The following is a 27,634-nucleotide window of genomic DNA, read 5'->3' as shown; positions in this document are numbered from 1 at the left end:
TAATCTGTTAACATAAAAATTAAAAATAAAAAGCAAGAAAATAAAAATAGATTCAGTTTGAAAAAATAAATTTAAACTGATTACTGTTGTTGATATTTTCTACTTATACACTGTTTAATAAAAAAAACTTTTTTGTTTCCCGAGTTCATCAAACACACCTTCATCAATATGCATTCAACATCCTCAACCCTCTATCTTCTATCTTGATTTATTCTCTATTCTGTATATCATCTCATTAGTGAATCCTTAAATCTCCTCCTTTGTCCGACGTCTCTGATTCAGAAAACACATTTCATCCCACATTCAGGTCAGGTACGTATTCTCATTCCCTTTTTCTGATGTGTTCTTACTCCTTGGTCTAATATACTAACATGCATGCTGAATGTTATGATCTTTTCTTCTTCCTCTCTTTAATTAAATGATTTACATGTATAGATTTTGATTGATATACCATTTGATGTTGTAATCATACAAGTTGCTCACTGTTTACATTGATGCATTTTGTGCACTTTTGCTTTGTTTTTTTATCTTCATATATTATGACCTGTTTGATTCTTTTCTTCTGATTGTGATATTTGGTGTTTTCTTTGGCTAGATCCAATGTAAATAGTATATTTATGTAGTTCAATTATAACAAATCAGGTCTCCTGACTTTTCTATAACCAAAGGATTCAAATTAGTGAGTTTTCTAGGTCTGTTAGGCTTCGGAGCATTTCAGTTTTTCCATTACAACCTGGATCTTAAAAAAAAAAGCTAACAATAGCAAGTGATAACTTAAAGAGGCATGAAATTATAATGTGTTATTTGATTTTAGTTGATTACAGAACAATCTGATATATGACAAATAATTTTCATGTCTATTACGTGTTGCAAATGTACTCTTATTTCTGCTTATTTTTGTGTCCAATAGAAATCTTAATTTGCAATAGTCATTTTCATGATAGTTTTTTTAAAAACCTCATTTCTTATAGTTAAGAATGTAATTTTTGGTGATCATACAGCCTATCTCTTTTATATCCATACTTATGTAACTCACTAAATATTGTTTTTATTCATTCAGTTAGTTATTAACCGAATAGAACATGTATGCTTTTCGCTTGAGATCATCTCATACCAATCCAAGGATCTTCATCAGATCTCTCTATCCCGAAATGGTAATTATGTTTTATTACATCAAATTCCTCATTTATTTACATAAGTTTATCATTTGAGCAGTGTTTAGATCTTAATCCCAATATTTTGTGAATGTACAGACATATGTTGTTGTTCCAAGACGATTTCATGAAGCTGTAGGTGCTGAAATCAATGATGTTGTTCAACTTCAAGATCCTGTAGGAAACTCATTTGAGATGCCTTACTACTACAACCAAGGGGAGTTCCGAATTGGGGCTAGTATGTTTTTGCTGCGTTCACTTCACCAAATTCAAACACCCGTCGTCATTCACTTTATCTATCATGGTGAGGCCATAATTTTAATCCGCATTTATGACTTAGTAGGCCAGGAGATAAATTACAACCTTCCTCCTGAAGATCTACTTCAGATGAATCCTAACATTGGTGCTGCTGAAGAAAATGAAGTGACTAATACATCCAGTGATGATGAGTCCATCGGAGAAATTCAATCAGCACCATGGATGGAGATGATTTGGCAAACTGATATAACTGCTGCACACATACATGACAATAACACTGTGGTTTGTCTAATATCTCTTGCCATAATATAGTCTTATTATTATTTTTCTTGACATTACATTGATGTTTCTTTTGTAGACTATTACAAGCAATATACAACAACTATTTTTCCCTCAGCTTCCTGCGGTCATAAATGTTCGTCTTCCTAATAACTCCATCATTCAGTGGCACATTACATGGCATCGTCCACGTAATTCAAATGTAACTGCATCTTCCAGTGGTGGGAGGCAAGGTTAAATTGCTGCAGGCTGGTGTGACTTTTATAGGAATGATTTTATTAGGCTTGGAAATTCTGTACAAGTTCATAATATTGAGTTGTGGGAGTCATCTGAATCTGATACCTACATGGTATATGTGTTTACCATGTAATTTGTTAAGGGTTTGAACTATTGTCCTCAGTTATGTTTGGTTGAACCTGGAACAATTAGTTGTTTTTTTGTTGTTTTATTAGTCATTTTGTTGGATACTATTCTAAGTTTGGTGTTTGTTATGTATCATCAGGACTTTCATATTTGAATTTAAGTTTCGACAACTTTATGCTTTTTATCTTTTATTGGAATTCACGTTTATATAATTTTATCATTTTTAATACTTATTCAAACAGATTATCAATAATTTCAAAATAATTTATGAGTGTTTAAGATTAAGTGTTCTCAGTAACATGCACAACTATATTAGTTGTCCAAGTTTATATCTCTTTTTTTCATAGATTAAGAAAATTTAGTTAGATTTTCTGATACTATTTATATATATGTATAAAATTGGCCTGGGAAAAAAATATTGATTCTACCTTGAGAGATACAAAATTGTACATCTTATAAGTGTAAACATTAGCAAAAAGAATTAGTGTTTCTCATATGCTATTGGAAAGTTCTATCTATTTCATAAAAATTATCATAAGAAAGAACTTATAATAGAGCATGTATGGATAATTATTTTTAATAAGTTTAGTTAATTTATTTTATGTCATTCTCTTTCGTTTAAAAATAATAAAAATGATGAAAGATGTTAAGATATTCTTTCAAAATTATTTATAATCTGTTTGAATAAATATTAAAAATGATGAAAGATTGTTAGGTGATACTTAAAGACTTTTCAATCAATCAAAATGCATTTTCAATCTATATCTTCTAAATCTACAATTTTGTTCATCAAAAGGAAAAAAGAGAGTCTGATGATATGCAACATTGTTCATAGTAATATGTTTGCATATCTTTACTTACTTATTGATTCTTAATCCTTTACCAACTATTTGACTATACCATGAAATGACCAGTTTTGAATGATAAGAATGTTGTTTGATTTCATGTCTTGATGGAAATGCATTTAATGCTAAGTTCATCAAAAGGAAAAAAGGTCGATAGATGATATTCAACACTGTTCATAGTAATCTGTTTGCATATCTTTACTTCACTTATTCATTCTTAATCCTTTACCAACTATTTGACTATACCATGAAATGACCAGTTTTGAATGATAAGAATGTTGTTTGATTTCATGTCTTGATGGAAATGCATTTAATGCTAAAGAGATGTGTGCATGTTGCTTTACCAAATTTTAGCTGATCTTTTAGTGGAAAATACATTTCCAACGTATTATACAATTAGATTGAAAGTTTATCATGTACTTTCAACCCTCCTGCCTTTCACGCTACATGCACTCAAGTAGGCAATATCAACTACTTTTCTAATCATTCCCTTTCATTTAATGCCTATGTACTATATCCCTGTATTCCAACTAAACCCATTCTTTGTCTTTTTTTTGTATAAAATATACTTATACATTGACTGATTTATACCACCTGATTTTATTACTATTTTATTTTGTTCCTAACGCATGAAATTTCCTTATGGATTGGTAGATCATCTTCTATATATTGGTCAGTCTCCAAGTCTTCAAATCTGAAGTTCTTTATCACTCATATACTTCTACTCACAAACTTCATTCCTTCAGCATTAACTAGATGTCTACTCCTCTTCAAGGTATCAATCCCTCTTTGATTTTTTAGATACTAACTTATAATTTATGTGATTCTTTTTGTTACATAAAGAAATAGTAGAATATTAATGATCTAAAAACTTATTCAAATATAACACGTCTAATTTTTTTCAGTTAGAACTTTCATTTGATTGTTGGGTGGCCATTGAGTTTGATGAATTTTCTGTTTAGGATTAGATGAATACAATATATTGAATATTAATGATATTAGCAATTGTCACTAAGTAGTTTGCTAAACAGTCAAAATAGTTAGAAAGCTATTTGAAAGATATATTTAGGATGTACATAATGCTAATGAGGACATGTAGTAAGTAGCTAAATTTATATGAAATCCAAATTTTCATTCTCTACAATTCCAGTGATAGAATTATAAGTTTTTATTTTATTTCAAATATACATGTTAGAAAAAAAAACAATAATCATAACCACCGTTTTTTAAAAATTAATATAAGGAAAAATATGAAAGGCAAAAGTCATAAGATGGCATAAACTAATAGTTATACAATTACTGTGCTCCCTTATTGTTACATTGTTAGAACAGTTTATTATGTAGTGTTTGACATTCTTTGATTAATTAATAAATTTTGTATATTTGTATTTAATTTTCTATGTGGTTCAAATCATTACATATTGTTTAGAAGTAATATATATTTTTTTTTTCCAAATTCAGATATCACTAACCAGATTCGGTTATCATCAAGTGATAATGCTCAAGGCACAACAGGTTTCTAATTATTTTAATTCATTTTTAATAACTTACTAAGTCATATTTTTATGATAGTTGCAAATTCCAAAAAAAAAACTCTAATAATGATGTTCTTATAATTTTTAAATTTTTCTAAATATCTAATCGTATTAGGAAATCCTAAAAAGAAGTACAAACGTGGATGTACCCCAAAAGATCGTAATATACGTCCTCATAAAAGGAGGACGCCTAATAGTAAGTGATGAACTTTTAGTACATCATTTTCTTTATCTTCATTTGAATAATTCCATTACATACTTTAGTAATACTAATTGTTTTAGACTAATTTTTTTTCCAGTGTCAAGTTGGTCTATACCAGGTGAAAGCTCCACATCCAACTCATCTCAAATCAATACAAGTGGAAATACAGGTACTTTTTTATGCTAAACACTACATTTGCATTTAGTTTTATTTACTAGGCTCAAATAAGCATTTAATTTAATTTACTCTACTCAATCAATTGATTTGATTCATTTTTATTATATATTCAACATTTTGTATGATATATTTATTGTACCTTGAATTTTTTTTTTTTACAGGATCCAGCACTTGCCCATCTACTTTGACCGTTGCTTCTAACCCAATTTGATACCAATTTTAATTTTGCTGAAATTGAAAAGCAATGTAAGTGTTAATGCTTTAATATACAAATTTATCAAGCAACTCTATTTTAATTTTCTCTTATATAATCATATATAATGCAGTATATGTTGATCTTGGAAACATGGATATGGTTTGTAAGCATTGTGGTGCAACTGTATGGCTCCTAGAACGAGCTGAAAAGAGCAAATCTCGAGTTGATCCTTATTTCTCTATTTGTTGTGCAAGAGGAAAAATATTCATACCTTATTTAAAAGATGCACCAGAATTGTTGTTGAATTTGCTTACAAACAATGATCCGAGGAGTCGAAATTTCCTTGACAACATTCGAGCGTACAATAGTATGTTTGCATTTACCTCTATTGGAGGCAAAGTTGTTAGCAACATTAATGATGGGCATGGCCCTCCTCAATTCATTATTAGTAGTCAAAATTACCATCGTATAGGAAGTCTTCTTCCAAAAGAAGGTGATGCTCCCAAGTTTGCTCAATTATACATATATGACACAAAGAATGGAGTTGAGAATAGATTGAAACATTTCAGGTATAACATCTTTTTAAACTTAGTTTTAGATTCTTTCACATATGTTGTTTGTTCATTTACCTACAATAGGAGCGGTAATGGAAATAGTAGCATTGATCCGGAATTAGTTTCCGATTTGATTAAAATGGTTGATGACTTCAATCGTTTAGCTCAATTATTCAGAAAAGTACGTGATCATGTTGAACAAGGTGATGTGGAGAATGTTGCTTTAAGGTTATTTAGAAGTTGTTCACTGGATCCAAAAACCTACAATCTTCCAAGTGTTGATGAGGTTGCCGCCTTAATAGTGGGTGATTTTGATAGCTCTGATTGTGGGCGTGATATTATTCTTCGCACTAGAGACGGTCAAATGCAAAGGATTTATGAAAACGATTCTTCATTCCTTCCACTACAGTATCCTATTTTATTCCCTCATGGTGAAAAAGGTTTCTCAAAGGATATTGATTTTGCAAATTCATTCAACGTTAATACCGATCCTAGGCGTGATCATATTTCTTTGCGTGAATGGGTTGTTTTTAGAATCTTTGAAAGACAATTTGAGTGCAAAAGAATATTTCTTTCTCGACGATTGTTCCAACAATTTGTTGTTGATTGTTATTCAATGGTTGAGTCTCAAAGATTGTATTACATCCGCAACAACCAATCAACAATTAGAAGACATTTTTTGGACGGAATTGAGGAAGCCATGGCCCGTGGTGACACAGATTCATCCAAAATTGGTTCAAGAGTATATCTCCCTGCATCTTTTATGGACGGCAAGCGTTACATGTTCAATAATTGTCAGGATGCTATGGCTCTGTCTGGGGTATATGGATACCCTGATTTGTTTCTAACAATGACATGCAATCCTAAATGGCCAGAAATTGAACGCCATGTTCTCGGATATGGTTTAAATTCTTCAGATCGACCAGATTTGGCTTGCCATGTTTTACATATGAAATTAAATCAATTCATGGTTGATTGCAAGAAGGGTTATTTCTTTGGGAAAGCTGTTGCAGGTTTGTTTTATGTTTATGTTATATAATCTAATATTTGATATCGTTATATGCTATACACTTTTATAACCAAAGCATAATTTATTGTCATTACTTATTTTATTGTTTAGGCACGTATACTATTGAGTTTCAAAAAAGGGGTTTGCCTCATGCTCACATCTTATTGTGGCTTAGCATGGAGAATAAGTTACGTTCTCCTGCTATGATTGATTCTGTTATATGTGCTGAGTTGCCAGATCCTACACAGTACCCTGAATTGTTTGAATGTGTATCAAACTATATGGTCCATGGTCCATGTGGATTGAGTAATAGAGATTCTCCTTGCATGAAGAATGGTTAGTGCTCCAAATTCTTCCCCAAAAAATTTGTTACAAAAACAACATTTGATAATGATGGTTATCCGATATATCGAAGGAGGGATACAAAGGTGACCACTCTTAGGAAAGGAGTTCCTCTCGATAATAGATTTGTTGCTCCTTATAATCCTAAATTGTTGATGAAATATCGTGCACATATCAACATTGAGTACTGCAACAAATCCAACTCCATTAAATATTTATTTAAATACATTAATAAGGGAGTGGACAGGGTCACAATGTCAATGTCTGTGCAACAACCAAACAAGGATAAGTATGAAGATGTGGATGAGATTAAACAATATTATGATTGTAGATACCTTTCTCCATGTTAAGCGCTATGGAGAATCTTTTCATTTGAAGTCCATGTCAAGTGGCCACCTGTTAAAAACCTCATCTACCACTTGCCCAAAAAACAGGTTATCCTATTTAAGGAGAAACAAGCTGTCAAGAATGTGCTTCAGAGAAACAAGCGGAAGAATAGCATGTTTACTGCTTGGATGGAGGCAAATGGGAAATATGCTCATGGAAATGGGCTAACATATTCAAAATTTCCAGCAGCATTTGTATTTGATGAAAAAAAGAAAGAATGGCGACCAAGGAAACAAGGATTTAGCATTGGTCGAATGAACTTCGTTGCCCCAGGAAGTGGCGAGTTATATTACTTGCGACTTCTATTGAGTTATCAACGTGGCTGCTCAAGTTTTGAAGATTTGAAAACACATAAAAACCAGACCTATGAAACTTTCAGAGATACATGTGATGCAATGGGTTTGTTAAAAGATGATCGTGAATTCATTGATGCTATACACGATGTAGCTACCCGTTCATCTGGTGCATATGTCAGGAACTTATTTGTTACATATTTAATGGGAAACATACTAAGCAATCCTTTGAATGTATGGAATAAAACATGGCATGAACTTGCAGATGGAATTTTCTACAATCTACGGAAAGCTCACAACAAACCAGGAACACATCCTTTGAATTATAGAACTATTGATATAATCTCATGTAATTTAATATAGAACTATTGATATTTATGTTCCTTAGTATCATTTTGATATATTGAACATGTTTAATTTCTAAAACTTTTAAATTATCTTTAGATTTGGTTATTGAAGAACATCGTCTTAAGGACATATGTTTAATGGAGATTGAGAAAATTTTGATGGTTAATGGAAAATCTCTAAAGGATTTTTCTGGAATGCCTCATGTTGAAGCTAATACATTAACTGAGTATGGCAATGTATTGCTACTCAATGAGCTGAATTTAAATGTTGTTGAGATGAGCAACTTACACGATGAATGCTTTAGCAAGTTGAATGATGGCCAGTTGAAGATTTATCAAGAAATTATAACTGCTATCAATGCAAATAATGGTGGTTTTTTCTTTGTATATGGATATGGAGGAACCGGAAAAACTTTTCTATGGAAAACTTTGACCTATAAACTAAGATCTCAGAAACAGATTATACTAAATGTTGCATCAAGTGGAATAGCATCCCTTTTACTACCAGGTGGTCGAACAGCACATTCATTATTTTCAATTCCCCTTTGTTTGAACGAGGATTCATGTTGTGGGATACCTCAAGGAAGTCCAAAAGCTGAACGGTTACAACTTGCTAGCCTAATCATTTGGGATGAGGCCCCGATGGTTAGTCGCTATGCTTTTGAGGCCTTAGATAGGACTTTGCGGGACATCATGAGGTTCAAAATCCATAATAGTTCTGAAAAACCATTGGGTGGAAAGGTTGTTGTGTTGGGAGGTGATTTTAGGCAAATTCTACCAGTTATTCCCAAAGGTAGGAGAGCCGAGATTGTTATGTCAACCATTAACTCTTCAAGGCTATGGAGATTTTGCAAAGTTCTTAATTTAACCCAAAACATGAGGTTGACAACTAGCACATGTGATGGGGATAATGAGGAAGTTAAACGCTTTGCAAAATGGGTTTTAGATATGGGGGATGGTAAGTTGGGTGATTATAATGATGGCGAGTCTAATGTTCAAATTCCGAAAGATTTGTTAATATATCAATCTTCCAATCCTATTGCAGACATTGTTCATTTAATGTACCCTGACATTGTTCAAAATGTGGGTTGTGTCAAATACTACTCTGACAAAGCAATTCTTGCTCCCACTTTAGATGTTGTTGATTCAATTAATCAATATGCATTGTCATTATTTCCTGGAAATGAGAGAACATATCTTAGCTCAGATTCAGTATGGAGAGTTGATGAGATGTTGGAATTGAAGCTGATTGGTTAACTACTGAATTTTTGAATGGTCTTAAATGTTCTGGTATGCCTGATCACAAGTTGGTTCTAAAAGAAGGTGCACCCATCATGCTCATGCGAAATCTTGACATTTCCACTGGTTTATGCAATGGTACAAGACTTATTGTTGACTACCTTGGTCCAAATGTAATTGATGCTATTGTTCTTTCTGGCACACATATTGGAAAGGTTGTATACATTTCTAGGATGAATTTGATGCCATCTGATGAAAGCATGCCTGTGAAGTTTCAAAGAAGACAATTTCATTTGATTGCATCCTTTGCAATGACAATAAACAAAAGTCAAGGGCAATCATTATCTCAAGTCGGTGTTTATCTACCAAAGTCTGTTTTTTCCCATGGCCAGCTCTATGTTGCTATTTCTAGAGTTTCGCCTGCTATGTTTAGTATTAACTTAATTGGCAACATTTGAACAACATATGATATATACTTTATGCGTACATCCTATTATGTGTTCAATATTTATGTTTTTAACGAAATATAAAAGGATCCATTCATTCTACATTAATTGTAAAGCTCGAACAAACTTTAATATTGCACAGTTCTCGATTAATGTCTATTAAACAAAGACACATTGAAACAAAGAAAATATAGTAATGAAATATATACCCTCTGGTCACTATTATAAGCAAAGTAAGCTTTTTAAATTTATTTAATAAATGATGTATATGGTCATTAAAATGATCACATACAACATTTATTGAATGAATCTAAAATCAAACTTTTACTTATAATAATGACTGGAGCGTGTAAATGTTATAGTAATTCAAATGATATGTCTTGATAAATATATTAGTCCATTGTTGTCTAAATGAAAATGACAAATACAAACATCTGAAAAGAAAAATGAGAGGGACTCAATAATTAGAATTAACAGTAAATGTCGAAAAAAATTACCCGTGCATCGCACGGGAAAACGGGCTCTAACCTAGTATAGTAGATTTATAAACAACTTCTCTAAGTATGTTAGGGTGCTAAGTGAATGCGGAGAAAATATTCTTTGATGAAAGCGCACAGTGAGAGAATTCTTTTTTAAACATAATTTAAAAGGGTTAATGGTCAAATTAGTCCCTAAGTTCAGGGGTGTGTCTAGGTAGGGGCAGGTAGGGGTCATCGCCCCCCCCCCAAGAATTTTGAAATGTTCACCGACTATAGGTATTTTTATATAGAAGATGTTATAACATTTTATGATGTTCATCAAGTTGAAGTTCCTGACATGAAAACCTCTTATTTTATGGGTAATGGTCGTCATAAGAAGCAAGATGGAGATAAGGAACATAATTATAGGATATATGTATTTTATTCTACAATTGATTTGCAACTATCTGAATTAAATAGAAGATTTAATGTAGAAGCAGTGGAACTTCTCCTACTTAGTTCAACTTTAGATCCTAAAGAAAATTTTAAATTATTATTTGGCAATGAGAAAATCTGTAAGCTTATTGAGAAATTTGTCGTTCCAAGTTCCAACTAAGACATTATCATTCAGATATTTTCCGAGATCCTAATTTAGGAAAAATTTATAGTTTATCCGAGTTTTACCAGAAGTTAGTTGAAATTGGAAAAACAACAATATTTCAACTTGTTGATAGATTGATACATCTTGTTTTGACATTCCCTGTTTCAACAGCATCTACAGAACAATCTTTTTATGAAATGAAAGTTGTTAAGACTTCGGCTTTGCAACAATTGAAGATGATCTTCTCAGTAATTTATTAATTGTATATATCGAGAGAGAAATTGTTGAAAATCCTGGATACGTCCCTGCCTAAGTTTGTAAGCGAGTTTGATTTTAGTCCCTCTGACGAAAAATGACGGTTAGTTGCGGGAAAAAACCGCCAGTAATTGTATAAATAACCGCCATTAAACATCATTTTTCGTCAGGGGACTAAAATCAAACTCGCTTACAAACTCAAGGACTAATTTGACCATTAACGACTGTTAAAACTGCCAACAACTATTAAAAAATGACATCTAAACTTCAACAAATTTTCCTCTTGTAACAAAAAAAAAGCTGAGTAAAAAATGATGATTGCTTTAGCGGCGGTAAATTAGATGCCGCAAAATCTCTTTTTTTCGCACTGAATCTTCGAGAAACAAACTAAAATTAAATAAAAGAGCAAATTGCAGTGACCTTGTAGTGACCTTTTATCTACTTTGAGAAATGTATGGATCTCCCCTAGCTCATTCATGCAATCTTTAGAATAATAAAGAGATGTTAAGTGTTATAACTTAAAATGATAAATCTTATGAGAGGTCAGTGTAATAATGATAAAGTTTAAGGGAGATTAGTGCAATGTCTCCAATAAAATAAGAGTAATGAGTGTATGATTACATAGCAGAGGGGAGGTAGGTTCTATAATATTAAACATCAAGAGAATTCAGTGGAATTTCTCTAAAATTAAAAAAAATTATATAAAAATATATTTAGTCGACAAAGAAATTCTTTGAGCCCATTGTCTTGAAAACCAAATGAGAAATGAAAGTAGAAATAAGTTTAAAGTCTATGTTTGTTCTCGCATTGATGCAAACGTGATTTAATTTCATATATCTCAACTTATCAACAAAGAAGTTAAGATGTAGTATGTTAAGTTTAACATCGATAAAAAAGCCAAAAGTTTATCATATTGAGATAAACAGAAATTCAAATCCACACTTACATAAAAATCAAATCATATTCCATTATTTATATCTTCACTAATTTTAATTATATTATAATGTGATTTTTTTGTTATTATATTATAATGTGATTAGATTGTGTAAAATTTATCAACATATAATTATTAAACTCAATGTTTACATGTTATGATGGTTGAGTAGATAGAGTCTTGTTTATAACAGATTGCATGTTTGAGACACTATTCCATTCGGGTGAGGTGTATAAATGTAAGTCTATTGTAAGCTTGAAAAAGTTTGTCTTGGACTTAGTTTTTCTGACGGGTCTTGGACTTAGTTACATCTACTCAGCCTAAAAAAATCTCTTCACAAAAAAAAACTCAATATTTAGATGGACATGAATTAAAAAATTTGTGTAGTGCTAAAAAAGAAGTATATTTCCATGTTAATATATAATACCGATAACTGAGAGAAATTACTCGACCAGAAAAATGTTTTGGCTGATCACAGCACAATAGTTGAGGCTACCTTGCTCATCCATTGCTCAACACAGTTATATTGTTTTGTTTTTTGGTTGGGCAAGTAGGTGTAAGAGTTCATTCACTATGAATTTTATTTTGTTTTATACTTTCTCACAATCTACTCAAAACTTCCTTTTGATTTTTTATATCAGTAAGAAGGACAAGCGGTAAGTAGGAAAAAAATTAGCTTTGCCAATTGCCAAACTAAGATGGGATCAAACTAATTGCAAGCATCAGTAATTAGGTGATCTTAATCTGTCTTCATTTTTCTTCCAAGATATGTTACAAGAAGATATAAAATATGGGCACCTTGCTTATTTTCTCACCACCACAGAAAATCTTCTCAAAGCCTATGCACTAGCATGAATCTGATTTTTGCCCCTTTCATTTTCAGCTTTCATAGTCTTAACTTATTGAATAGTGTTCAAATTAAACATTCACAACATCAACTTACTCAACAGCACCATGAGGATTTCTATTTACTACTAGCCGTGCTATATAAGTCCCAAGTGCCACCACCGCCAACAATCCAATTGCAACTTTAATTGCTGTTCTCTTTCTTGTTTCTACCTTGGAAATAGAATACTTCTCCATGGCTTCACCTTTTGCTTGTTGAATGGGTGAACTTTTTTTAGGTATAACAATTGAAAGAGTCCCATGAGAAAACTTTGCTTGGACCCCATTCACATCACAGTCCTTTGAGATCCTGATTTCTTTGTGGAAACGGCTCCACTTAGTGCTTGATGCACCCCCTAGAGGCCTTTCTCCATAAATTGTGAGGACTCCTCTGTTGTTGGTTTGAACCTTAAGTTGCTCCTTCTTGAAACCTACAAAAATTTAAGGGGGAAAAATATTACCATACCATTAAACTAAATTATCTTTGTCTAAGAGGGGTAACTTATTTGCCAACGCAGAATGAGTGTGTGAGAAGAACTATCGAGTTCAATCTTAGTGCAATACACACCGAGAGGAATGAAAAACTTTAACTATGATTAATTCTCGAAGCCAGAATAGTCGACATCTGAAGGGTGACCGAATATATAATGATCGGCTAGGGCCCGCAGTGGCATCACGTTGATGGAGGCCCTAAGGTCGATCTCTACCCGCGGTAGCCTTCTTTCTTTCGCCTTTATAAAAAAAACCAATATTATTTTTATTATATTTCTTGATCTTTCTAGAATTCTATCACTTATTTCTAATTAAGTGGATAGAAATATGAAATTGTTAAGTTTGATATCTTAAATAATTTTTAGATTAATTTAATAAATGATGTATTTAGTCATTAAAATGCAGACTAAATTCACTCATAATACATAAATTGCGCAAGGAATTTAATTAATGCCCCCGAACAACAATAACTGAACCGGTAAGAGTTAGGAGACATATGAGTTGGGCGGAGGAAGTCCAATAATCAATCCCCAATTTATATTTTCAGTGTAAAATAATTTAATTAATACCTTTCAAATCAATGTCAAGAATCTTTTGTCCTTCCTTTGTAAGCCATTTGCAGTAGGGTTCAAATTCCTCATACAAGCGATTATTCTTTGTAGCTCCGGCAGCATTGGTTTCCATTGCAGGTACTTTCAGCTTCTCTTCTCTCGCTAAATTGGGATTTTTCTATTGCCAAATGTTATGGAAATGGTTTGAATGAATGAAACAACCGTGACTCAATCTCTTTTTATACAAATACAAAGCTGGAGATTCCACAGTTTAATTTTGTGATGGGTTTTCCACAGTTTAAATGAGAATTATACCTTTTTGATTTGCATAAGTTTTCTAGGAGGATGCTTGCTTCAATCTTAGTATTCCATGGTAAGATTAGAGTCAGTAGCCTAAGCTTTAAATGAAGGAAGCCTTGTGATTCAATTTCCTGCCCCATCTTTGCTCCTTTTCTTTTTCTTATAAGACTTGTGATTCCTTTTTCTGCAACTTAAGGATTGCCAAAACCCTGTTCCAACAATCTCTGAGTTGTGACTTGTGAACTTAAATTTTCTTTTTGAGGGACTAAACAGCAAAAGAACTTGGGAACTAAATACTTAAATTTGTTCAATGTATTGCTTAGGTTTATGAGACAACTATAAGAGATGCTTATAGAATTCCACCTAATTCAAAGTATAGTTTTTCTGACTTTCAAAAAATAAAGTATAGTTTTTCTGAGTAGAGTGCTTCCCTAATCCGTATTATTCACTACAAATTCTGGCATATAAACATACTTGCATACATTTTTATGACCTACTCAAGTTAAATGTCTTTCAATGAATTGTCTTAGGGTGTGGCTTGGATGGCTGGTTGTTTCATAGTATTCCAGTTTCTATGAAAATAGGGTATCACTACATCATTGATTTGGCATGATATACTAAGCATAAACATCAGATTGGCTTCTCTCATCTTAAATTGAAAATTTGATAGTTTTTCACGCCACCAGGCACCAGCTTGTCAAATTTGGAGGGAAAATAATTATACTTATTAAACCATTTAGCAAATATTAGTTTGTTTTTTGGTGAACTGACAAATATGTGCTGATGCTCTGTTTGGGAATAGGCCAGCCAAGCAAGACAGTAACAATTTTCAATTTTATGTGTATGGTAAATCATCCTAAAATGTTTGGACATAAATTAAACAGTTGAGGATTTAATAGTAAGTATGTTGAAGTTGTAAAAGTTTCAAGGCGAGTTGGGATTGCATTTCAATTTGGTATTTGATAGTTGGTACTTAGGGAAAAATATAAAAGGTTTGTAGATTCTGAAATTATGAGGGGAGACAAGGGAAAAATGACCATTTTATTTAAAAAGATTCTATGATCAATAGAAAATGGGAGAAAATGATCATAGTAGTGTTATTGTTCTTGAATTTCTTCTTTTTCTGTTGATGTAATCTTGTTGTCTCCTGCGGATAAGACTGACAGAGACCCAATACTAAACAGCAGAACATTGTGCAAGGTAGGTAACCCTGGTGCCCCTTGAAGTCAATTTGAAATCCTTAAAGTCTGTGGAGGGAGAAAAATAAATTAGGACTAATCTCTTACGTGATAATAGTGGTAGCATTCATTCTACGTTGGTTCACTTCCACCACAAAAACAAGCATGGGGTCCAAACATAAATGAAAAATTGAAAAACAAGAACAGACTGTTGTTGCATAACTAATGCATTGACATTTTCTTTGTCCATATTTTGAGTGACTGGTCAAGTGAGACGGTTTTATAACTCAAGCTTAATGTGACAACTTCCACAGTTCCACCACAAACAAGAAGCATGGGTTCCAATCAGAACGAAAATTAGAAAAACAACGAGAAACATCACAAGAAAGAGGCTAACTCAATATATGGTACGCTATATATCATTTTAAAGTCTATCAGTTTCGTGTTCTTTAAATATTTGTTTGTTTTTCGAGACTCAGACACACCACTCATATTCCACACTTATCATTCCAAGCTTTCTTTCTCATGGCTATGCTATCCTCCTCCTCCTCCTCTTCCTCTTCCATCACCTATTCATTCACTTTTGATGTGTTCCTTAGCTTCAGGGGCTCTGACACTCGCCACGGCTTTACTGGCAATCTCTACAAAGCTCTATCTGATAATGGAATCCACACATTTATTGATGACGAGGAGCTTCTGAAAGGGGATGAAATCACCCCAGCACTTGAGGACGCCATTCGAAAATCCAGGATTGCTATTGTTGTGCTATCTAAGAACTATGCACCTTCCTCTTTTTGTTTACATGAACTTTCCAAAATTATCAATTGCTTCAAGGAAAATTGTCGCCTCGTTTGGCCAGTATTCTATGATGTGGATCCTTCTGATGTGCGGAAGCAAAAAGGAATGTACGGAGAAGCAATGACCCTGCATATGGAGAGGTTCAAAGATAACAAGGAGAAATTGCAGAAATGGAGGACAGCTCTACAACAGGTGGCTGATTTGTCTGGCTGGCACTTCAAACATGGGTGTGTTTCTTATGTTAATTTCCTTGCGTTTTAGATATTGTCTAATTATTATAATTTGAGTTATAGTAAATAAGACTTAAAAACATGAACATGATGTATTATTATAGCTTCACACAAACTTCACTTCTCTTATTGGGCAGAGATGGATATGAACACGAGTTTATTGGAAAGATTGTTAATGAAGTCTCAAGAAAGATTAACCGTGTTGCTTTACCTATTGCTGATTACCCAGTTGGGCTCGAGTCACAAGTGCGGAAAGTAATTTCTCTTTTAGATGTTGGGTCTGATGATAGAGTTCACATGGTAGGGATCCATGGAACAGGTGGGATAGGTAAAACAACGCTTGCTCTAGCAGTTTACAATTCGATTGCTGACTATTTTGAAGGTTTAAGTTTTTGGAAAATGTTAGGGAAAATTCAAACAAACATGGGTTAGTACATCTCCAAAAGGCCCTTCTTTTGGATGTACTTGGAGATAAGAAAATTGAGATAACAGGTGTCAAACAAGGAATTTCAATAATAAAACGCAGGCTCCAACAAAAGAAGGTTCTCCTGATTTTAGATGATGTTGAAACGGTGGAGCAGTTGAGGGATATTATTGGAAAACCTAATTGGTTTGGTCGTGGTAGTAGAGTCATCATTACGACTCGGGATAAACACTTGCTAGCATGCCATGAGGTTGAAAGAACACATGAAGTGAAAGAACTGAACGAGAATGCGGCTTTTGAATTGCTCAGATGGAAAGCTTTTAAAAATGACAAAGTTAGATCAAGTTATGTAGACATATTAAACCGTGCAGTGGCTTATGCCTCCGGCCTTCCATTGGCTTTGGAAGTATTGGGTTCTAACATGTATAGAAAAAGTATACAAGAATGGGAATCTGCATTAGAACAGTATGAAAGGGTTCCAGATAAAAAGATCCAAAAGATACTTAAAGTGAGCTTTGATGCTTTGGAGGAAAAAGAGCAGAGTGTTTTCTTAGACGTTGCTTGTTGTTTCAAAGGATATGGATTAAAAGAGGTAGAAAATGTACTCAATGCCCATCATGACCAATGCATTAAATATCAAATTGGTGTGTTGGTTGATAAATCTCTCATAAAGATTACTCAATATGGTGAAGTGACATTACATGACTTGATGGAACACATGGGTAAAGAAATTGTGCGACAAGAATCACCAAAAGTGTCTGGAAAACGTAGTAGGTTATGGTCTTCTAAAGATATAGTAGAAGTTTTGGAAGAAAATACGGTAAGAATATTAATTATGTGTTTTTAACCTTAAATTAGCTATTATAAATATCCATATTTTTGGTGTTGATGTCCTAATATTTATGTATTTGTTTTGGTTGTTTTTCTTTTTCATGTTAAAGGGAACAAATGAAATTGAGATGATATGTCTGGATTCCCCATCATTTGAAGAAGTAGAGTGTGATGGCAATGCTTTCAAGAAGATGAAAAATCTTAGAACCCTTATTATTAAGAGAGCTCATTTTTCTGAAGGTCCGAAGTATCTTCCAAATAGTTTAAGAGTATTAGAGTGGTGGAAATATCCTTCAGAACATTTACCATATGATTTTCTTCCGAAGAAACTTTCCATTTGCAAGTTCCCTGGTAATTGCTTTACATCATTGGAATTGCTTAATTCATCAAAGGCAAGTTTAATCATGATTTCTTGATTTAATCTGTTAATCAATCACTTTAAGATTATTCTTTTGATTAATGCCTCTATTTTTCTTTTCTTTTTTTAAGCAGGGGTTCGTGAATATAAAGATTTTAAATTTGGAAAAGTGTAAATATTTAACACACATACATGATGTATCTAGTCTCTCAAATTTAGAAGAATTTTCATTCAAGGGGTGTCACAATTTAATTACAATTCACTATTCTGTTGGACTGTTAAATAAACTTCAAATCTTGGATGCTAGTTATTGTCATAAGCTCAGGAGAGTTCCACCCCTCAAGTTGCCTTCACTTGACTTGCAAAACATTTACATAAGGAAATTTCCATCTTCATTTCAAAATTTGTGTCGACTTAAATTATTACATGTAAATCTCTTGTTGTCAATAAGGGGCTTTGCCACAATACCACAGCTGGCTTCGGTTGTGGTCATGGATGGTGGTGTAAGGGGGCCGCTATTGGAAATGAAGGATGAAGGTGAAGAACAAGTGAGCTCAAATCTGCTGGCTTAAAAAATAGAATGTCTTTGTCTCCATGACATTAAGGGAGCAAATAAATGGCTGGCATTAGTTCTCCCGTACTTTGATAACTTGAAAGAATTAGACTTATCTCATAGTAATATCACAAGTGTTCCAGAGTGCATCAAAGAATGCCGCTATTTATGGAAGCTTGAAATGGTTTATTGCTATGAACTTCGAGAAATTAAAGCAATTCTGCCGAGCTTAAAATATTTATCAGCAGTAGGGTGCAAATCCTTGAATTCCTCGAGTAAAAGGATCTTACTGAAGCAGGTTAGGTTTTGATTTGTTTGGTTATGTTTTTGAATGTATTTGATTTGATGCCAAGCAAATTTGTGAGCTAAATCTTAAATAACAGGAACTGCATGAGCCAGGAAACACCTTCTTTCGTTTTCCAAGCCCAGAATCACAGAGGGTTCCAGAGTGGTTCGAGCACCGAAGCAGGGGTCCATCTCCGTCACTTTCTTTCTGGTTTCGTAATAACTTCCCTGACATCATACTACTCTGTCTTGTTTCACTTTCTTCATATCCGGTTAGGGGTACTGACTCTTTTTATGGCATACGCATCACTGTCAATGGCAATGTATGTCATGTATGTAAATATTACAATAAAGTCGACCGAGTGGTGCCGGGTAATACATGTCTTCTTCACGTACACAAACCAGATTATTGTGGTCTGCATGTAGCTTGTACAGAAAATGTGTGGAACTATGCGGAGGTTATGGTGGAGGTACATAACTATGCTGAGCAAGTTATGTTAGATATTGGGATTGGGATCCATGTATTGAAAGAGAAAAGTTGCATGGATGATATTCGGTTCAATAATCCTAACTGTGAGGAAAATTTTGATTCTGATCCTGATTCGGATGAAAATAAAAGAGATGAGTCTTCCGATTATAAGACCCCACCATAGGATGATTTTAACTTTGATTTATTTCTCTCAAGAAATCATTTTGATGTGGCAGAAAAAGAAGACGAGTCTTCCAATTACGAGATCCCGTATGATGATTTTAACTCTGAATCATGGCTCTCAAGCACCTTTTCTGACATGGAGGAAAGCGAAACTGATGAGTCTTCCGACTATGTGACTCCATCATATGATGTGGAGGAAAGTGAAGGAGACAAGTCTTTCGATCACGAGACGTTCTCCACAATTCCATGATTTTAACTATGAATCATCGCTTCCAGGCACTGATTCTGATGTGGGGGGAAATAGAAGGAGATGAAACTTCTGATTCTAATACATTTACTAATAGTAATGGTTACAAAGATGACTCATCTATATTATTATCACATGAGATATTGAAGTAAGTACATCAATAATTTCAGACAAACTTGTCTTCTTGTAAGATGCATTCTGTTCAATTATATTTTTTTGAAATTGTTCTATTTTATGATACAAATAATTTTACACAATGTAATGATTAAATTTGAATTACTTTAGATTTGGACCAAAATCTTTTTTTTGTCTCTTTCCTAGCAGCATCAAAGTGGAAAGCTGAGAGCTGGATCTTGCCATTGTGGTTAGGCAGTAGCTGCTGTTTCTGCTTGTCCAAGTCCTATTTTGTAAATAATAATTCATGGACATTACATTTTCATTCATCAATTTTTCCTTTTTCTGGTACCAGTTAAATCTGTTACATATTCATGATTCATAAATATATGCTTAGGCTGTGCAGTTTTTTTATGAAAACTGTTACCGGACATCTTGAATGATGCATTTGTGCTCATATAGTTAGAATCTCAATTGTAGCCAGCTCACTTTAAACTGGAACATTGGATCATTTGACATAAAATGGAATTGAGTTTTAGTAATTCAATTCCTGTTCTGTTTGGATTATAATTTATGGAATTAGATCTTTCATAGCTATCTCTCATCTACTTTATTTTTACCTTGAAAAATCTTTAGGTTCCATTGCACATTGGGGCAAAATGCCATGCATGGCTAACCAACTAGAATGAGCCATCCCCCATGGAGAGGATTGTGAAGTATAGCCACTACCTCAAGGAGATTGATCACAGTTTGGTACTTTCACATTTAATAATCTCAAGGTTGATTGTTGAAACTGCTTTTGATGGCGGTGAACCTTCATGTGGCATTCCTTTCCCCATGTGTTATGGTCAATGCAAAGGTAGCACAATGGAGATATAAAGTTCTCAAAAAGATTATCTTTTGTTTTCACTATAAAATGTAAACTAGACTTCAGATTACGATTTTCCTATCAGTAAAGTCTGTTCAAATATAAATCCAACTCGAAAGAGTTCTTGCTTTTTCTTCATAATTTTATTCTCTGGGTCTGTTTCATATAACACAACTATAGACTATAGAAAATAAAAGAAAATATATTTAATGGAAATGATGGACTCATATATTCAAACAAATATATTTAGTCAAATTTACAAATATATTCGTCTGACACGAATATATTTGTTTGAATTCGCCTGATTTCTTGTTTGTTGTTTTGAAAAATAATATGGCTGAAAGCACCATTCATCAATTTGATTGCTTTGGAATTTAACTTTTCATTTATTTATTTATTTATTGCAGAAGTGATTTTTTGTGGAAACAAGATGAGCTGCACTGAAATGATTTGTGAGTGTAATTGACTCTTAATTGGTTCTTGGATCTTTGACTTGAAGTGGCGCCAACATATAGCATCTGTTATCACAAAATCTCTGAGGAGAAATAAACAGTAAATAAAGCTAGTGGAAGCAGTATAATGAAATACAAGTACAATGTGAAGGTAATAAAGAAAGGGCTAGGGAGTCACACGTGCTGTCAATGGTAGAGATTGACATTTTATTTCTCTGTTGTAGTTGTCTCTGTTCTTTGTTGTAGTAATTGGCTATTTGTTCTTTGTTGCTTTTGTTTTCCTTAGTTGGGGGAATGTTAGAAGTATACTTTTGGTACTCGTAAGTCTGTTAGGAGTTAGGTGTTCTGTTGTAGTTGGCTATTCTATTTTAGTGATTGTTAGTTAGTATATTAGACCACATGCTTCAGTTAGAAGCAATAGTTTGAAGTCTCAAGCTATAAATGTAATTCAGCTCTTGTGAACTGAGTAGTGAGGAAATAATTATTCATTCACAGTTATCAGATTCTCTCTCTCTCATTCTTCTTACTTGGAATTCTAAAAGAGGTGAATGTATGATGGAAGTTATCTACAAATACTTCAAAAGTATATTACTAGCCCAGTTCGTTATTTCTCATGTTGGAAAACAACTCTTTTCTCTAAATGATAAAATGAAGATGCTCAATGTCTGGCATTAACTCTCCCGTGGTTTACAAACTTGGAAGAATTTCTTCTTAAGTGTGATATCACAACAACTCATCCTGAATGCATAAAAAAATGTTGGTTTTCATGGGCGATCAACTTCGAGAAATTGATGGGATTCCATCAAACTTAAAATATTTATCTGCAAAAGACTGCTTATCCATGAGTTTCTCATGTAGAAGCTTGTTACTTAAGCAGGTTAGGCTTTTATTATATGTTTGAAATGTATTTGGTTTGAAAGTTAATTATATTTTATGGTAAACAAACAACTCATTGGTTATACCCTAAACTAACAGGAAGTTCATGAGGCTGGAAACACACACTCGACTTTGCCAAGCCCAAAATCAGGAAGGATTAATTCCAGAGTGGTTCAAGCACCAGATAAACTGGGGGGAGTCTCCATCATCAGTTTCTTTCTGGTTTCGTAAATCGTAACTACTTCCCTCGCAACTTACTACTCTGTCTTCTTTCTCCACAGACACCAAGGCCTTCTCTTCGGCAGTCTGGTTTTAATTGAGTTATGAAGGCGACGAGTCTTCCAATTATGAGACTCCTCCGTGTGATTTTAACTCTGGATCGTCTCTCTCAAGCACTGATTCTGATGTGGAGGGAAAAGAAGGAGATGAGTTTTCCATCATACAATGATTTTAACTCTGAATGGTCGGTCACTCTCAATTTCTCATGTTAACTCCACCATATTATTTTATTTTATGATAGAGATATTTTTGCACAATGTAATATTTGAATTTTAATTGTTCATATCCAGACCAAAACCTTTTTTTTTCTGGTTTCTGGCAGCTTGGGAGAGGGAGGGAGGCTTAGAACTGGATCTGGCAGTCGTCGTTTTTGCAGTTTATCATCCAGGTTTCTTGTAACTAACATTTTTTTACCAATTATATCTATCCATTTTGAATGTGTTTCCAATTTTCCTGTGCCTTATAAATCTGTTATGTATTCAATGAATCACAAGTACATGCTAAGGCTGTGCATATTGTTTATGACAACTGCTATAGTGCTATGCTACAACACATCTTGAACTTTTTCCTAGTTGTAATGATTTTTATACTTAGCATATACTTTACTCATGAACCTTTTATGACAATTGTGATGGTGCTTTGATCACAATTGTACTCTGACCAAACCAAGTGGCAAAATTTACACTGACAAAAATGGTTTATATGTAACATGGTGTATCATATCATTACCAAATGGGTAACTGCATTTTGATTACTTTTACTTATTCTAGTGTGCTTTCAGAGTGTTACTATCATGCTGTTCACTCAACTTTACAAGTCTTAACCTTTCTTTATGCATCCATATCAAGGAGACTTGTGTTTTTCATCTCATGATAAGATCTCAACTCACATGAAAACAATACAATAAAAGAAGAAGCTGAGTCTACTGTTTTTAAGATGTTTGATATTTTAGGTCCAAAAATCTCCCTAGCTAGTCTCCACCCACACTGAAGCTGCTCTCAACCCTTAATTTTTTTAAAGATTTGTATTATCAAAATTCAAAGAAGAAAGAAAAAGATGGTGTTAAGAAGAGAAGTGAGAGATAAGAAGAGAAAGATAGTGAAAATGAGATGTGAATGAATCAAAACAATTCATAATGGAAAGAAAAGAAAAGGAAACAGCTTATTCTTATTGCCTAAGCCACAAAAATAAGAATGCATGGGGTCCTATCATTAAGAAAAATTGAAAAACAATGAGACTGTTGCATAATTAACCAGGCTTAGATATAGATATTTTCTACAATGTATATAAGTATAAAGCGTGTGAAGAGAAGAGACCAAGTATGATGACAGTGATAAAGGTCAACAATTTCCTGTAAATTTCTACCATGACTGGCAGGCAGGTCAAGCAAGTTAGTAGCATAATAATACAATAACGCAAGAGTAAATGGTGCTGGGCCTGGTGGCATTCCTTTCTTGACTTTTACTTGATTTAAATGGTAGCACTCATTCCAAGTGGGATCACTTCAACAACTACAAAAACAAGCATGGGGTCCAATCATAAAGAAAAATTGAAAAACAAGGAGAGACAGACTGTTACATGCTTTAATAAGTGACTAGTCTTGGAACTCAATAATTCCAAGCTGCACCTTCGTATATATTTCTTGACACTTCTTTTTAGGATCTATATATGAAATCCCTTTCCCCTTTAATTTTGTCTTTTTTAAATCTCATGTGCATTTTGGCACTACCATAAATGCAACAAATAGGTTTCTCATATAAAAAAGACATTTTGATGTTTTTAAAGAATGGATCTGGATCAATATTAGAGAGTACGTTGAGCACGGATTACTGAATCTCAATATTGGACTTAACTCACATTTAATTTTATTACGAGCAGAGAAAAAAAAAAACATAAATCTTGAAGAAATAAGGATACAGTAACTTGTGTGTATAAGTGCACCTGATGTATATGCTATTGCTTGAATGCTAAGATCTATAGATAGAAAGGCTTGCATTATTCCTTCAAATTTAACCATGTAATTGCTTGCTGATTTTTAAGCCTCATAATGTAATCCACTTATTTCCATGTTTGATTACTGTATTTTCAGTGGTGTCAACATTTAACACATACCTGTTCTATCTGATCTCCTAAATTTAGAAGACCTTTCATTGGTAAAATAGAAAAAATAGAAAGGGACACACAGGCGAAATATTGAAGACCATTGGTAAAAGCAAGAAAAAATATGCTTGAAAACTTGAACAGTTAAATTTTGTCAATGTATTGCTCAGGCTTATCATACAATTCTTTGTACCTATTTGAAAATAAAATTTCATTTAGTTACTGAGTTGGGGAATTTAAACAAACTTCTGTTCTCTGAGTAGGGGTGAGAGTAGAGCGAACTACTGATAGAGAGGTCTAAGACCTAGCCTAACAAGATCAAATTAATTAATAGACAACTTAATTTTTTTTGTTTGACAAAAAAAAATGACCAAAACTTTTTCAAAAGTCTATTTAGTTAAAAGGGATTATAACAGTCAAATTTCAGTGAGATAGTCATGGACTAAGGGATTATAACAGTCAAATTTCAATTTTTAGCAAAATATAATACTAAGAGTCAGAATTGTCTGCATAATTATGCTCTTCCAGATTTCCTTTCCAGTGCTTCAATAGTTCTCTTGAGGAATAGTATACTTAACAGTATAGATAGGCTTTACCATATTGCAGTTTCTAAGACAATATGGTATCACTACATAATTGATTTAGCATGATAGAATGAGCATAAACATCAGATTGGTTGCTGTCTCATTTGGAGGGAATTTATTATCTATAAAACCATTTAGATAATGTTTTTTTTTGTGAACTGAGAGATATGTGCTCTTTTACTGTTGAATGGCACATTCCACATTGTATGCTTATAATGTGAGTAGGCCAGCCAAGTAAGACTGTTACAATTTTGTGTGCATTGTAAATTATCCTAAAAAGTTTGGACATCAATTAAACAGTTGAGGATTTAATAGCAAGATGTTCAGGATGTAAAAGTTTGAAGGCAAAATTTAAATGATTTGTTTATAGATTCTAAAATGTCAGAAGAGAGACATCAGAGTATCAGACATATATGGGATGCAAAGAAAAAGACTCTATGATCAATAGAAAATGAAAGAAAAAGATCATAGTAGGATTGTTGTTCTTGCATTTCTTCTTTTTCTGTTGATGTAATCTTATTGTCTCCTGCAGGTAAGATTGATAGAGATCCATAACGGGATAACTAAACTGCAGAACATTGTGCAAGGTAGATAACCCTGATTCCCTGAAGTCAATTTGAATCTATCGTTTCCTGTTTCTTATTATTTCCATAATTCGTTTTAATTTGTTTTGGGTGTTAGAGGAGGGTGATAGTAATGTTGGTTGAATGGTTGGTAATGAAATATATAATAACATGCAATTATTGTGAGAATTTTCACTATTGAATTCAGGAAAGGTCTTTATTTGTGGGAGACAGGTCAAGTAAGTTGGAAGGGTGAAATATAGAACATAAACTGAAGTCTATGTGGGATCATTTCAATTTAGAAAACTGAAGTCTATGTAGTCTTTGTTCTATATTGCTATACATATTGTGATAGTTTGTGGCTCTCCACCATTCACGCAGCTAATGTACTAGTATCAGTTTGAGATTCAATGGTGGGCCTTACTTGATTTAATTTCTTTTGTTTGATCATTGATGGTAGAATTCATTCTAATTGGGACCACTTCCTCCACAAAAGCAAACATGAGGTCCAATCATAAAGAAAAAGTTGAAAAACAAGGAGAGACAGGCTGTTGTAGATATTTTGTTCATACATAAATAAGTGACTAGTCTTGTAGCTCTGTAATTCCAAGCATCACCTTCATATATATTTTTTTACACATCTTTTTTGACACAATTCTCATGTATATTTGCTTGCTTTGTTCACATCATTACTTATAATACTTTTTTGTTATATGATGAAATCGATCTTAAAATAAAATAATGCACATGTCAATAAGTAAAAGTTATAGCGTGTGAAGAAAAGCTAAGAGCAACTCCAACGCTGGTTTCTTAACCCAGCTGGAGTTGCTAAGATACGGTTTCTTATTTTTTTCAGCATTGGAGCTTGCTCAGTTGGCAGGTTCAGTTTCTTAGCTACAGTGCATGGTTGCTTCTGCAAGCAACTATGCTTTTTGGTTTCTTAAGTTAAAAAATGATATTTTCTCTCACCGAAACCCAACTGATTTCAGTGGGAAAACAACAGAATGGAAAACAGAAGGCAAGAAGATGAAATTGAACATGAACATAATTTTTTTGCAATAAATTTACATGAACAGAACCTCAAATTTACAGACCAGAGGTTAAAATTTACATCAAAAAAAAAAAAAACAAAACAAAAATCATAATCCAAATCTTGACTCAGAAGCTCTGATCTGCAAAGGGAGATGAGAGAGTTTCAATAGAAGGGTCATGAACAAACGAAAATCAACAAAACAAAGAGAAAACAACACGAACTCACCTCAGATCACTTTGCATGTGAGGAAAGGAAGCTTCTTTGCGAGATTGAAGGCCTTGATACGATGAAACAAGGCCGGTGGTTGCCGGATCGTGGCCGGAGGGTGGCGGGTTGGGGGCGTTAGGCCTGGAGCATGGCTGTTTGGCGGCGGATTGTGGCGGAGCCTGGCTTTTTGAGGTGGATCGTGACTCTTCTTCTTCCTGCGAGCGTGAGTGAGACCGAGAGAGGAGATCGCGAACAGGAACAGGAGAGGAGAAAGAGAGAGCGAGTGGGTGAGAGAGATAGAGAGGAGGGACAGAGGTGGAGATGGCGGTGGTGGGTGTTTGTTGCCGGTGGAGGTCGTTTGGAGGGGCTTGAGGAAGAAGAAGGTGAAGGAGAGAGCTTGAGGGTTAGGAGGAAGAAGGGTGAGGGTGAGGAGCGGCTAGGGTTCTGAAGATGGGAGAAAAGAAAATGTATTTATAGTGGGTGACCGGCTGAGCCGGTCATCCCACCGTTATGGACCGGTCCAGACCGGTTTAGACCGGCTGGAGCCGGTTTTCTGCCCGTTTGGGCTTTTTTTTTTAAATTTTTTTGAATTGACCGGTTTTCTTACCGTTTTTTTTAATTCTCAGCATATTTACCTTATATATATAGTATTAGCAATAACAAGAACAACAACAAGTATCGCATTCATTGGCCCAAACCACTATTTAACCTTCAATTCCCAGCTTCTTTACCTTATACACTAGCATTTGAAACACTAGCATTTACTCCCACAATTTCTCTCTTGTCCAACAATTCTGAAATTTCTCAAAATGTCTAATCCTTATGAGCAATACTATCCACTACTCGACAATGAAACACCTCCTACAACATAATGTACTTTTTTATTTTTATTTAAAGTTA

The 27,634-nt window shown here is 33.6% G+C and overlaps 3 protein-coding genes and 1 pseudogene across 3 annotated transcripts; 3 read left to right on the top strand and 1 right to left on the bottom strand.

The window, feature by feature from the left end:
* Positions 1–1,082: 1,082 nt before the first annotated feature.
* LOC130736765 (uncharacterized) lies at positions 1,083–9,198 on the top strand. Its single transcript, XM_057588554.1, has 11 exons — positions 1,083–1,154; positions 1,254–1,694; positions 1,771–1,924; positions 4,361–4,414; positions 4,550–4,630; positions 4,734–4,805; positions 5,140–5,578; positions 5,648–6,576; positions 6,684–6,908; positions 7,293–7,943; positions 8,039–9,198. The coding sequence occupies exons 1-11, from the start codon at positions 1,083–1,085 to the stop codon at positions 9,196–9,198; spliced, it is 4,278 nt and encodes a 1,425-aa protein (XP_057444537.1).
* A 35-nt stretch (positions 9,199–9,233) lies between these two features.
* Positions 9,234–9,638, top strand: LOC130736764 (uncharacterized). The gene has a single exon (XM_057588553.1). It carries the CDS (start codon positions 9,234–9,236, stop codon positions 9,636–9,638), a length of 405 nt encoding a protein of 134 aa, XP_057444536.1.
* Positions 9,639–12,600: 2,962 nt separating this feature from the next.
* Positions 12,601–13,997, bottom strand: LOC130738627 (inactive protein RESTRICTED TEV MOVEMENT 2-like). Its single transcript, XM_057590719.1, has 2 exons — positions 13,821–13,997; positions 12,601–13,190 (listed from the first exon to the last, which is right to left on the bottom strand). Exons 1-2 carry the CDS (start codon positions 13,933–13,935, stop codon positions 12,814–12,816), a joined length of 492 nt encoding a protein of 163 aa, XP_057446702.1. The 5' UTR covers positions 13,936–13,997; the 3' UTR covers positions 12,601–12,813.
* A 1,722-nt stretch (positions 13,998–15,719) lies between these two features.
* On the top strand, positions 15,720–21,618 carry LOC130738625 (disease resistance protein RPV1-like; annotated as a pseudogene).
* The last annotated feature ends 6,016 nt before the right edge of the window (positions 21,619–27,634 follow it).

Source organism: Lotus japonicus, chromosome 2 (assembly GCF_012489685.1).
Source record: "Lotus japonicus ecotype B-129 chromosome 2, LjGifu_v1.2".
NCBI lineage: Eukaryota > Viridiplantae > Streptophyta > Magnoliopsida > Fabales > Fabaceae > Lotus > Lotus japonicus.
This window is presented reverse-complemented; position numbering and strand designations above follow the sequence as displayed.

Bases quoted from the DNA above. Each gene is read 5' to 3' on its own strand.
- LOC130738627 (XM_057590719.1), bottom strand. From the start codon at position 13,935: ATGGAAACCAATGCTGCCGGAGCTACAAAGAATAATCGCTTGTATGAG. The intron at 13,191-13,820 runs GTATTAATTAAA...AAATTTTTGTAG, and splicing joins TCTTGACATTGATTTGAAAG to GTTTCAAGAAGGAGCAACTT.
- LOC130736765 (XM_057588554.1), top strand. From the start codon at position 1,083: ATGTATGCTTTTCGCTTGAGATCATCTCATACCAATCCAAGGATCTTC. The intron at 4,631-4,733 runs GTAAGTGATGAA...TTTTTTTTCCAG, and splicing joins TAAAAGGAGGACGCCTAATA to TGTCAAGTTGGTCTATACCA. The intron at 4,806-5,139 runs GTACTTTTTTAT...TATATAATGCAG, and splicing joins CAATACAAGTGGAAATACAG to TATATGTTGATCTTGGAAAC.
- LOC130736764 (XM_057588553.1), top strand. From the start codon at position 9,234: ATGCCTGATCACAAGTTGGTTCTAAAAGAAGGTGCACCCATCATGCTC.